The 12,639-nt window shown below is 40.5% G+C and overlaps 1 protein-coding gene across 1 annotated transcript in view; it reads left to right on the top strand.

Moving 5' to 3' along the window:
* helq (helicase, POLQ like) overlaps positions 1-12,639 on the top strand; it is a 58,740-nt gene that overhangs the window by 8,422 nt on the left and 37,679 nt on the right. Inside the window, exons 3-7 of the mRNA XM_028805035.2 lie at positions 4,999-5,177; positions 5,500-5,700; positions 8,368-8,440; positions 9,110-9,207; positions 10,055-10,153. Of these exons, the coding sequence (XP_028660868.2) occupies positions 4,999-5,177; positions 5,500-5,700; positions 8,368-8,440; positions 9,110-9,207; positions 10,055-10,153 (650 nt within the window). The remainder of the gene's footprint in view (positions 1-4,998; positions 5,178-5,499; positions 5,701-8,367; positions 8,441-9,109; positions 9,208-10,054; positions 10,154-12,639) is intronic.

Below are 12,639 nucleotides of genomic sequence, written 5' to 3'. Positions count from 1 at the left end.
AAGTTGTGCCACGGTATCTCTGTTGCGTTTAAGTCTGGGCTTTGAGTGGGTGATGCAAAATCCTAAATGTTGCTCCTTTTCAGCTATTGTGATGAGGATTTGCTTTTATGGTTTGGGTCATTGTCTTTATGAATGAGCCAACAGTGCTTCAGCTTCTCATCACTAACAGATTACCAGATGTTCTCCTGAAGAATTTTCTTTTTTTGCAAAGCAGAATTCATGGTCCTCTCAGTAATGGGATGTAACTTAAGCTCTGAGGTTGCAAAATCTCCCCATATTATCACTACTAATAATCACACTACTCTTGTCCTATTTCATTATTAACTATGATTTTCATAGTCTGCACACACAATGGGACCCATGTAGTCTACATCTTTGAATTTTTGTGGCATCTGCCCATAGAACATTCTACCAAATCTGTGGGGATCGTCCAGGTGCTTCTTGACAAATGAGAGACAAGCATTTATGTTATTCTTGGTGAGTAGTAGGGTTCTGCAGTAAGTCGACACTGCAAAGGTACATTTTAAAATGGTACGGTACCAGCGCTTTGGGATTTTCAGCACCGGAAGTAGACGTCAGCTTTCTTCTCAATCCTGCAAATGACGTCTCAGTTTATTAGTTGTGGAAAAATGTTTGTTTTGTAGAGTGCACAAAATAAAACTACATGCTGCGGCATAATCGTAACTTCATGGGGGATCTCATTATTGCTTTGAAGCTGTCACAACTTCACGGCTATCAATGGAATTGCCGCAATGGCGTGGCACACCAGGGATCCAAGCAATTGTTCAAAGCATCTCTTATTTTGTATTCAGGAAAGTGTAGTAGGATGAGATTTACATTTAGAAGAAATCGTTATATTTTTATTCATCTCTTTAATGATTAGTTGAGTGTTTTCATTTTCTTTTTAATTCACTTTTTTCCGATGGAGTTTGCCCTGTTAATTGTGTCTGAATACAATGCAGACAACACTGAATGCTAAAGGACAGCCATTTCTGTCTTACCCGCTTGTGTGCCTATCTTATATATAAGCGTCTATGCATGGAAGTGTGTGTGTGTCTGTCTGTCCGGCCCGGAAGTGAGAGGCGGAGTTGGGGTAAGGGCTCTGCCTCCGAGGAAACGGAAAACTCGCTTAGCCGCTAATGAAAAAATTAAACCTCCGAAGAAAGACAAAGTCGCTTAGCTGCTAACATCGGCAAAACGGTATCCCTTTTACTTTTCCTCCTGCCGCCAATGCACAAGCGAGGTGAGCACGTCGGCATAACGAATCCTCCTAGGAGAGAGATGCCCAGAGTAGTTCCTTTCAATTACCTAACATCTCTACATTTCATTTTTTTTCTGATAATTTCAATAGTTTCTAGGACCCCAGGCTTTTTACAGCATGGGTTTAGACGGCTAGTAAGCTAATAATGGTTTACATAACTAAAACATAAAAAAAAGAACTTCTTCTTCTTCTTCTTTCGGCTGCTTCCGTTAGGGGTTGCCACAGCGGATCATCTTCTTCCATATCTTTCTGTTCTCTGCATCTTGCTCTGTCACACTCATCACCTGCATGTCCTCTCTCACCACATCCATAAACCTTCGCTTAGGCCTTCCTCTTTTCCTCTTCCTTGGCAGCTCTATCCTTAGCATCCTTCTCCCAATATACCCAGCATCTCTCCTCTGCACATGTCCAAACCAATGCAATCTCGCCTCTCGCCTCTCTGACTTTGTTTCCCTACCGTCCAACTTGAGCTGACCCTCTAATGTACTAATTTCTAATCCTATCCATCCTCGTCACACCCAATGCAAATCTTAGCATCTTTAACTCTGCCACCTCCAGCTCTGTCTCCTGCTTTCAGTACCACCTTCTCCAACCCATATAACATAGCTGGTCTCACTATTGTCCTGTAGACCTTCCCTTTCACTCTTGCTGATACCCGTCTGTCACAAATTACTCCTGACATTCTTCTCCACCCATTCCACCCTCCCTGCACTCTCTTCTTCACTTCTCTTCCACAATCCCCATTACTCTGTACTGTTGATCCCAAGTATTTAAACTCATCCACCTTCGCCAACTCTACTCCCTGCATCCTCACCATTCCACTGACCTCCCTCTCATTCACACACATTTATTCTGTCTTGTTCCTACTGATCTTCATTCCTCTCCTCTCTAGAGTGTATCTCCACCTCTCCAGGGTCTCCTCAACCTGCTCCCTACCATCGCTACAGATCACAATGTCATCTGCAAACATCATAGACCACAGGGACTCCTGTCTAATCTCGTCTGTCAACCTGTCCATCACCATTGCAAATAAGAAAGTGCTCAGAGCTGATCCCTGATGTAATCCCACCTTCGCCACTCCTACTGCAGACCTCACCACTGTCACACTTCCCTTGTATATATCTTGTACAACTCTTACATACTTCTCTGCCACTCCCGACTTCCTCATACAATACCACAGCTCCTCTCGAGGCAACCTGTCATATGCTTTCTCCAGGTCCACAAAGACGCAATGCAACTCCTTCTAGCCTTCTCTAAACTTCTCCATCAACATCATCAGAGCAAACATCTCATCTGTGGTGCTCTTTCTTGGCATGAAACCATCCTGCTGCTCACTGATCATCACCTCACTTCTTAACCGAGCTTCCACTACTCTTTCCCATAACTTCATGCTGTGGCTCATCAATTTTATTCCCCTGTAGTTACTGCAGTCCTGCACATCCCCCTTATTCTTAAATATCGGCACCAGCGCACTTCTTCTCCACTCCTCAGGCATCCTCTCACTTTCCAAGATTCCATTTAGTTTCAAACTCCACTGCCATCTCTCCTAAACGCCTCCATACTTCCATAGGTATGTCATCTGGACTAACGGCCTTTCCATTTTTCATCCTCTTCATAGCTGTCCTTACTTCCTCCTTGCTAATCCGTTGCTCTTCCTGATTCACTATCTCCACATCATCCAACCTCTTCTCTCTCTCGTTCTCTTCATTCATAAGCCTCTCAAAGTACTCTTTCCATCTGCTTAACATACTCTCCTCGCTTGTGAGTACGTTTCCATCTTTATCCTTTATCACCCTAACCTGCTGCCCATCTTTCCCAGCTCGGCCCCTCTGTAGCCCACTGGTCCTTTTCTCCATCCTTAGTGTCCAACCTCTCAAACAACTCATCATACACCTTTTCTTTAGCCTTCGCCACCTCTCTCTTCATCTTGCGCCTTATCTCCTTGTTCTCTAAAACATAAAAAAGAACAAACATATTATTAAAGAACAGGAATGAATTCATACTCATCTACTCAAATTCTTGTTTCATTCAGTAAAAAATTAACATACCTGCTGTTTAATTTTGGCAAGGATTATGTGTCAGTTAACTAATGATGGTTTGTAATACAAAAAATTTGATAAATGAGAGGAGACCGTAAAGTACAATAAATCAACGATACTCTTTTGTTTCAGGTTGAGGCTCGGTGTGACCCTATACAGTGATCCCTCGCTATATCGCGCTTCGCCTTTCGCGGCTTCACTCTATCGCGGATTTTATATGTAAGCATATTTAAATATATATTGCGGATTTTTTGCTGGTTCGCGGATTTCTGCGGACAATGGGTCTTTTAATTTCTGGTACATGCTTCCTCAGTTGGTTTGCCCAGTTGATTTCATACAAGGGACGCTATTGGCAGATGGCTGAGAAGCTACCCAACTTACTTTTCTCTCTCTCTCTCTCTTGCGCTGACTTTCTCTGATCCTGACGTAGGGGGTGTGAGCAGGGGGGTTGTTCGCACACCTAGACGATATGGACGCTGGTCTAAAAATGCTGAAAGATTATCTTCACGTTGCTACCTTCTGTGCAGCTGCTTCGTGAAGCGACATGCTGCACGGTGCTTCGCATACTTAAAAGCTCGAAGGGCACGTATTGATTTTTGACTGTTTGTTTTTCTCTCTCTCTCTCTCTCTCTCTGCTCCTGACGGAGGGGGTGTGAGCTGCCGCCTTCAACAGCTTTGTACCGGCGGTGCTTCGCATACTTAAAAGCCAAACAGCACTATTGATTTGTTTGCTTTTCTCTGTCTCTCTGACAGTCTGTGCTCCTGACGCGCACTCCTTTGAAGAGGAAGATATGTTTGCATTCTTTTAATTGTGAGACAGAACTGTCATCTCTGTCTTGTCATGGAGCACAGTTTAAACTTTTGAAAAAGAGACAAATGTTTGTTTGCAGTGTTTGAATAACGTTCCTGTCTCTCTATAACCTCCTGTGTTTCTGCGCAAATCTGTGACCCAAGCATGACAATATAAAAATAACCATATAAACATATGGTTTCTACTTCGCGGATTTTCTTATTTCGCGGGTGGCTCTGGAACGCAACCCCCGCGATGGAGGAGGGATTACTGTAATGGATGATGCAAATTCACAAAAAAAAAACAAACATTTATCAAATTTAATCTGAAGGCTCTTTTCACATGTTGTTATTAACACAATTCTGCATACAATTATTTAGTTTATATTACCAAAGCTAAACGTAAATGTACATTTAGTTGATTTTACTTAATAGAGCTGTTAGCTTAATTTGTGCATTATAATAATTTAATTTTGTCACACATTTAGCATTTTTTTAGTGTGGTGCTTTATTTTTCTTAGGGTCCCCTGATACTGAAAACATTGATATCACAGTGATGGATGTGTGTCACAGTTTGTTGAGGACGGTCTAAGGCTAAAACGGCTGGATGTCAAAACACCAAACTTGAAACTTGAGCCTGTTATGAGATGTCGATGTGCCGATTAGTTTTTGAGCCAAATCGTGCAAGAGAGGAACCCTTAGATATCGTAATTCTGCAATTAATGATGAATTCTTCTTGTCAATTGCTATCGTAATGGCCTATTTTATGATCCAGAAAGATCAGCATCAGACCGGTAAATAATTCCTGAAATGTTAGAGAAGAGTTCGGGTAACTTGGTTCCTAAGGTGAAAAGCCTACTGACACTCACGTCTGAATTTTTTTCTCTTTTTTTCTTGCATGTTTAACAGAATGGCAAAAAACCTGTCTGACATTGGAGTCTGTGAAGCAGAAGAGAAACCTTATATATTCTTTGCCAACCAGCGGAGGGAAGACTTTAGTTGCGGAGATCCTTATTCTAAGGGAACTTCTTTGTTGGAAGAAAGATGCTTTGTTTATTTTGCCATATATAGCTATCGTGCAAGAAAAGGTAATTGGCGTTATATAGTACTTTTCACGAACTTAGATGTTCTGAGACTGTTATCCGTACCCAAGCCAGTGTTTCTAGGTCTGTGTTTTTCTTGCCCATCCTGAATCCTTTTGTATTTGCAAGTCAGCAGTATTAAATCTTGTGTACCTCCAACAATAAATGTGTCAGGTCTGTACAGTAATACTCGTGTACCCATGTGCACAAAGGAGTATAAATTAATATAGCCACGTATTTCTTTTAATACTATTTGAAGCAAAGGTGCGATATTAGCCTGAATGTGACAATAACAAGTAATAATAGTTTACATTTTTTCCCCCCACAGGTCAGGGGTCTTTCTGCATTTGGCTTGGAACTCGATTTCTTAGTTGAAGAATATGCTGGCAGTAAAGGCAGATTTCCTCCAATCAAGAGGAGACAGAAGAATTCGCTGTACATTGCCACCATTGAAAAAGGACACAGTCTTGTGAATTCCCTCATAGAGACGAACAGGCTTGGGAATGTAGGTCTCGTAGTAGTGGATGAGGTAAGCCATAACATTTTAAATTGTGTTTCTTAGTACAGTCATCATTATGATACATTATGAATGCCCCAGTTCATGATTGTGACATCTGACACTACCTGTATTTCTTTTTGTTTTGTATGTTATTTGTACAAGAGTAAGTAGGAAAGTAAAGGCAATTTGAAAATTATGTGGTAACTGCAACAGATAGAAGCTGATGCAATACAACATGTTGGTGATGGTTTATGGGTAGTCTGAGCACACAGAGTGCAGCACTCTGTCATTCGTCTAGTTCAGGGGTGGGCAAAGTCATTCCTGGAGGGCCGCAGTGGCCGCGGGTTTTTGTTCGAACCCAGTTGCTTAATTAGAAAACAATCCTTGCCAATAATTACATTTCATGGCTTGTTAGTGCTTTAACTCTACTATGTCAAGTCATTCTCATATCCTAGATTTTTTTTCCATTCTAAGGATATCATCCAAATACTTTGAAGTGTAAAACGGATGAATAATTCTCAATCCTTCACTTTTTTCTCTTCTCTTTTCTTCCAAGTATTTAATTAAACCAAATAGTGCACGATAAATACACACAGGTGTAAAGGGTAATAAAAAAAATGGATAACTGCTGGTTTCTTTTATCATTTGCATCTTATTGCTAATAAGGAGCAATTAAAAACTGAGAATGTAGCTGTTTAAGACTTAAATAAGCAATAAGTGTTCAAAATCTTAATGAGGGAGATAACTAAAATGAAGCAGAAGATGTTTCTAGAGCAGTAAGTGCTTTTTATTAAGCAATTGGGTTGGAACAAAAACCTGCAGCCACTGTGGCCCTCCAGGAATGACTTTGCCCACCCCTGGTCAAGTTGAAGCCAAGGCCAAATGAACATGGATGCTCCACTGCAGGATTGCACCATTGTCGAACAATGCGCCATAGTGAGATTTCTTTGGGCAGGAGTGAAACCAGCTCAAACGCAACCATTTTAAAGAGGGTTAATGGTGTGTATTTGCACTGAAGAACCTTTCTTGTTTTTCATCAGTTTGTATTGGTTACTTGTTGTCATTACTCGTGAAACTGGCCAACAGGTCAAGAATATCTCAGCCAAGCTTCACCCCGTCATGCCTACAGTGCTGGAAGCCATTAACCAACCAGCTAGGCACTACATTCCAGTCTTCATGTGGTCTGGGTATACATACATAAAAATATATTTTTATAATTTTATAATTTGGTAAATTTGCAGCAGTGTCTGGTTCTCCTAATGTAATGTAATCAGATCAATTTACTGCACTCATATTGCAATAAGGGCACCTAGCGAGAACGAAGCTGCTTTTGTTAATTCTAAAACGTGACATTCCTTTAATGCCGTCTTAATCCATTAAGTCATCTGTGATTTCAAGATGAGATGGACAAACATCATGCCTCCATGGCATGGGCCAACCCGTAATTCATTTATTTTGAGGCAAACTAAACTTGGCAGAAATAATTGCACTGTATGTGGCGGTAAGGTAACTGGCTTAACCTTCAGTTTTTCATATTAGATTAGATTAGATAAACTTTATTAATCCCATGAGGGAATTCTTTATGATATTAAGGTAAAAAAAATATATATATACTGTATGTATGTATGTATGTGTATATATATATATATATATATATATATATATATATATATATATATATATATATATATATATATAAAATTTGTCACACACGTGTGACTAGGAGGGAGCTGAGTGGACTCAGTGGAGATAATTACCCACCAAGCCAGGCCAACCTACCTCGGTTATCTCTGCAGGCCAAATATGGGAAAACCTGTCTGATTCAACATCACTTCCGGCACCCAGACTGACGTCACTTCCGGCTCAGGCGGCCAGACTGACGTCACTTCCGGCCCTGTTGGTCCAGACTGATGTCTCTTCCGGTTCCGAGGCCCAGACTGAGGTCACTTCCGGTTATGGCCAAATTACATCACTTCTGATTTTCAGCTTGTAAAGCCGCCTTTTCCTAACCTGATCAGTTCAGGTCTCAAAACAGTACACATGAATGCTAGTTCAAAACCCTTTTTGTTGACGCTGTTCATTTCACACTAATATATATATAAAAACATATGCCAGGTAACAGTGGATACCCACTCAGACGTTGGCACCTGGACCCCCAGAATGCAGAAGAGAGTCGCTTATAATGCTGCACATGATCTTGCGTGTTCAGTTGAGGAGCGCAGTCAAATGCTCTTGAATGCAGGTGGCAGGGTCTCAATGCGTCAGGAGGGCGGCTGTCTCTATCGGCAGAATTGTGATCACATATGTATGAGATTTATTAGCATCAAGGTGCATTCACAAAAACACATTGACGAGGTGATTGTCATTTATAAGGGTACATTGTGTAGATATGTGTGTATGCCATGTTTTTTTTTTCTGGTGTATGCATTTTCTTGTTCTTTTGGTGTGTGCGTATTTTCATAGTCAAATCCACTCAAAGTTTTATAAATTAGGCCCCTGGACTCATTACTTTACACAGGGCACGTGTGGCAAAAAAAAAAAAGAATTCCATTGTCTTTGCTAGCAATTTGCAAGTTGTGGATCTTAACATTAATGAAACTGAGATCTGCTACCAAGCAGCTGTAGCCACCCTGTAATCTCTTATGGTGTAATATTACAGTTTCCTCATGTAATGCTTATTTGTTTTTCTTGCTGTAGTTGCACATGCTGGGGGAAGGAAGCAGAGGTGCGATTTTGGAAATGACACTGGCCAAGTTCCTTTATGCAAGTAGTAGGTGTTTTTCTAATTTGTCTATTTTTTCTTAAAATGTATGCATTTAATGTTGTTTATACCTGCACTGGTTTGCCATGCTGCTTCACATGTCTAAGTTCCTGAGTTCAGCTCCTAGCCTGGGCACTGCTTCTGTTCATTTTGTTGGCACTCCCTTAGTATTGTATTGTTTTGTTTGAGCAGTCTGTTTTTTTTTCATGCAATCCAAAGATAACAAGTTTGTGCGACTGGCACTTGTAGATGGGCTGATTTAGTTCCTCCTTTGTGCTCCTTCCTCCTTTACAAAGCTATACCCCACTGCAACCCTGTATTGGAAGAAGTAGAAATAAATTTTAAAAATGTATACTTCTGCATCATTCTTGAATTTACCACACTTTCCAAAGTCATCTCCCAAAGTTAAGCAAATAGTGGTGAATTCTGGAGTTGTGGGCTGACTATTAGTATTGTATGTAAATGTGATTGTGAATGCAAATTGTATGATCCGATAGCAATTGTTTATTCACATATTCAGTTCAACATGTTATTCTTTGGATAGATGTGAAGGTTCATTAAATGACATAAATGTGTACAAGCTTTCAGAATTTCAATTTTGAAATTTTCATTCATTGAAGTAAAATTTCAATCATTGGTCCCTGGCACTTGTTATATTTCATTTTCCTATTTTATCAGCACCAACACAAATTATAGGTATGAGTGCAACTCTCAATAACATTGGAGATCTGCAGCAGTTCCTTAAAGCTGAGAATTACACCAGTGACTTCAGACCAGTATGTGGTAATTTGCTTCTTTTATAAATATGGGGGAATTTTATTTGAGGGCTGGTTAAGTTCCAGTATAGATAATGCTGGGATTCAGCTCTCATAGGTAGGCTTATGTGATGGCAGAAACTGTAAATACACAGTTGAGTTTTGAATTAAAATGATGATAAAAAAAAAAATATTTTAATCTGTTAGTGCACTGTGATCCTCACCAGGAAATTTTACTTAAGGGAGGGGATAGATTCATTTATCATACATTTTCAGGGTTGGTAATTTTTTTATTTTTTTTCCAATTATATATTATCTATGAGGGGCGGCACGGTGGCGCAGTGGGTAGCGCTGCTGCCTCGCAGTTGGGACACCTGGGGACCTGGGTTCGATTCCCGGGTCCTCCCTGCGTGGAGTTTGCATGTTCTCCCCGTGTCTGCGTGGGTTTCCTCCGGGCGCTCCGGTTTCCTCCCACAGTCCAAAGACATGCAGGTTAGGTGGATTGGCGATTCTAAATTGGCCCTAGTGTGTGCTTGGTGTGTGGGTGTGTTTGTGTGTGTCCTGCGGTGGGTTGGCACCCTGCCCAGGATTGGTTCCCTGCCTTGTGCCCTGTGTTGGCTGGGATTGGCTCCAGCAGACCCCCGTGACCCTGTGTTCGGATTCAGCGGGTTGGAAAATGGATGGATGGATGGATATTATCTATGTGAAAAAGTACAATTGTAACATTATTATCTAAGCATTTATTTGATTATTCATTTCTTGAAATTTCATTAAGTTTCCAAACTGCTTGTCGATAAGGTATGCGAGCTGTTGTAATGAGCAGTTATTGCGCACAAACTTCAACAGTTTGTTCAATATTTCTTTTCAGGTCCAGTTAAAAGAATATGTTAAACTGGCTGGCTCAATCTATGAGGTCGACTGTAAAGAAGAGCAGTACTTCAAATTGTCTCGTCCTTTAAATTTTAAGGTATACACTTTTTTAAACATTTATATGTGTATTTTTCCCATCTTGCTTTTTATAGTATAGGGAAAGTATTGGAATTGTCCAAATATTCGATGCTGAGATTTTGATGAATCTCTACGTTTTAGACCTCCCTGACTTTCTCGTATACAAAGTATAGGGAAAGTATTGGAATCGTCCAAAGATTTGATGTCGAGATTTTGACGAATCTCAACATTTTAGACTTCCCTGAGTCCGAAAATACTATTTTTGGAATTTTGTCTGTGCGTCTGTCTCTGTGTGTGTATGTAAACACAATAACTTGAGTACGCTTTCACTTAGATTATCCAAATTTTACATACAAGTATTGGGTACAAAACGTAGATTTCTGTCAACTTTTGGGCTGTTTCCGTTAACTGGAAGTGGTACTTTACCTTCTATGCAGCTGCAGAGTCTGATTTCAAGTTCAACTTTACTTTTAGAATAATTGTTCAATGTATTATTAATTTGATTTGATGTGTTGTTGATGGTTCTTTAATGTAGACAATTTCCATCCCCATATCTGAGTATATGAGAAAGTTTAGGGGAGACCACTCCCGATATTTTTACTAGCAAAAACACTATTCCCTAAATTAATCGCCTATTCCCAGGGTTGCTGTTTTACTGGCAAAAAAGGACATGCTTTGCATCTGTGTTTGAGATCTGGGCATCGAAGGTACTCTCATTGACGCTATACATGCTTTCATTATGTCTCCAAAAGCACATTGCGTATTATTTGCCATAGTTTCGTATAAGAGAGATGGCTATGGTGTCATACCAAATGAAAATGGTTTATACAGGTAATGCCATAACAAAAAGCCTTGTGTGTGTATACAGTGGATTCAGAACGTAAACCAGCATATTAATTCTATTAGACCTCAGTGCAGCATTTGACACTGTCAGACATGACATTCTACTGTCCAGAATGGAGAACATGCTGGGTATCTCTGGCACTGTCCTCCAGTGGTTCAAGTCCTATCTGACTGGTAGGCAAGAGTTTGTTAGTCTTGGCAACAGCAGATCCAGCTCAACGCCAGTCACACAAGGAGTTCCTCAGGGCTCTGTCCTCGGCCCTCTTCTCTTCTGTATTTATATGTTTCCCCTTGGCCATATTATTCGTAGCTATGGACTGGGTTATCATCTTTAGGCAGATGATACTCAACTCTACTTCAACGTTAAAAGTGGAACTTCATCAGTGCTTTCTCAGCTCACAACCTGCCTCAGTGAAATTAATACCTGGATGGAGCAAAACTCTTTCAAATTAAATTGCAACAAAACTGAACTCCTGCAAATTGGGACTAAAGTGCATCTTAATAAAATGAGCTCCTTCCCAGTCTGTCTTGGTGGTGATCTCATCAGACCTGCCTCTACAGCAAAGAATCTTGGTGTCATTTTTGATTCCTCCCTCTCTTATTCCACCCACATAAATCACATTAAGAAACTTTCTTACTTTCACCTACGTAACATATCCCGTGTTCGCTCCTTCCTCTCCTTTTCTAATGCTGAGAAACTTGTCCATGCTTTTATCACATCCCGCATCGATTATTGTAATTCCCTACTGGCAGGTGCCCCTTCTAATCTTATATCTCAGCTCCAGCTTATTCAAAATTCGGCTGCAAGAGTCCTTACACGGACCAGCAGCAGTGAGCACATCACACCCATCCTGCTCTGCCTTCACTGGCTCCCTGTGTCTTACAGAATCGAATATAAAATCCTACTAATAACCTACAAAGCCTTAAATGACCTGCGCCAAACTACATCATTGAACTTCTCCCTCACTATGTGCCTGTCCACCCACTAAGGTCCTCTGATTCTGGCAATCTTGTTGTGCCCCACACTAATCTACACTCCATGGGTGACAGGGCCTTCAGCTGTATAGCGCCCAGACTCTGGAATGACCTACCGAAATTAATCATGTCAGCTGACCCCATGAATTCTTTTAAAAAACAACTCAAAACTCATCTGTTCAGGAAGGCTTTTAGCTCTACTTGACTTTACTATCCTTCTCTCAGTTTACCTCCATGTCAAGATGCTTATGTAACCGCTGTGTGTGTGCGAGACCATTAATTATGTTGTCTGTTAGGTTTTTTTCTATGAATTTACTGTCTTAATCTTCTTATTTATTTATTTGGTTTGTACAATGCTATATACGGTATACCCTGCCGTTCTTTCTTAAATTATGTAATGCCTTAAGCATGGGAAAGGCGCTATATAAATAAATGTATTACTGTATTCAGACTCTCACACTTTTTCACATTTTGCTATGTTGCAACTTCAAATCATTAATGTTTACCCCCACATCAAGCAGCACTCAATACCCCATAATGACAAAAACAAAAACAGGATTTTTTTTTTTTTTGGCGGAGTGGTAACTCTGAGGCTAGGGATCTGCACTGGCAATCGGAAGGTTGCCAGTTCGAATCCCGTAAATGCCAATAGGGACTCTGCTCTGTTGGGCCATTGAGCAAGGCCCT

This window comes from Erpetoichthys calabaricus, chromosome 7 (assembly GCF_900747795.2).
Source record: "Erpetoichthys calabaricus chromosome 7, fErpCal1.3, whole genome shotgun sequence".
In the NCBI taxonomy this organism is placed as follows: domain Eukaryota; kingdom Metazoa; phylum Chordata; class Cladistia; order Polypteriformes; family Polypteridae; genus Erpetoichthys; species Erpetoichthys calabaricus.
The sequence above is the reverse complement of the archived record's forward strand: the minus strand, read 5'-3'. Positions and strand labels throughout refer to the sequence as shown.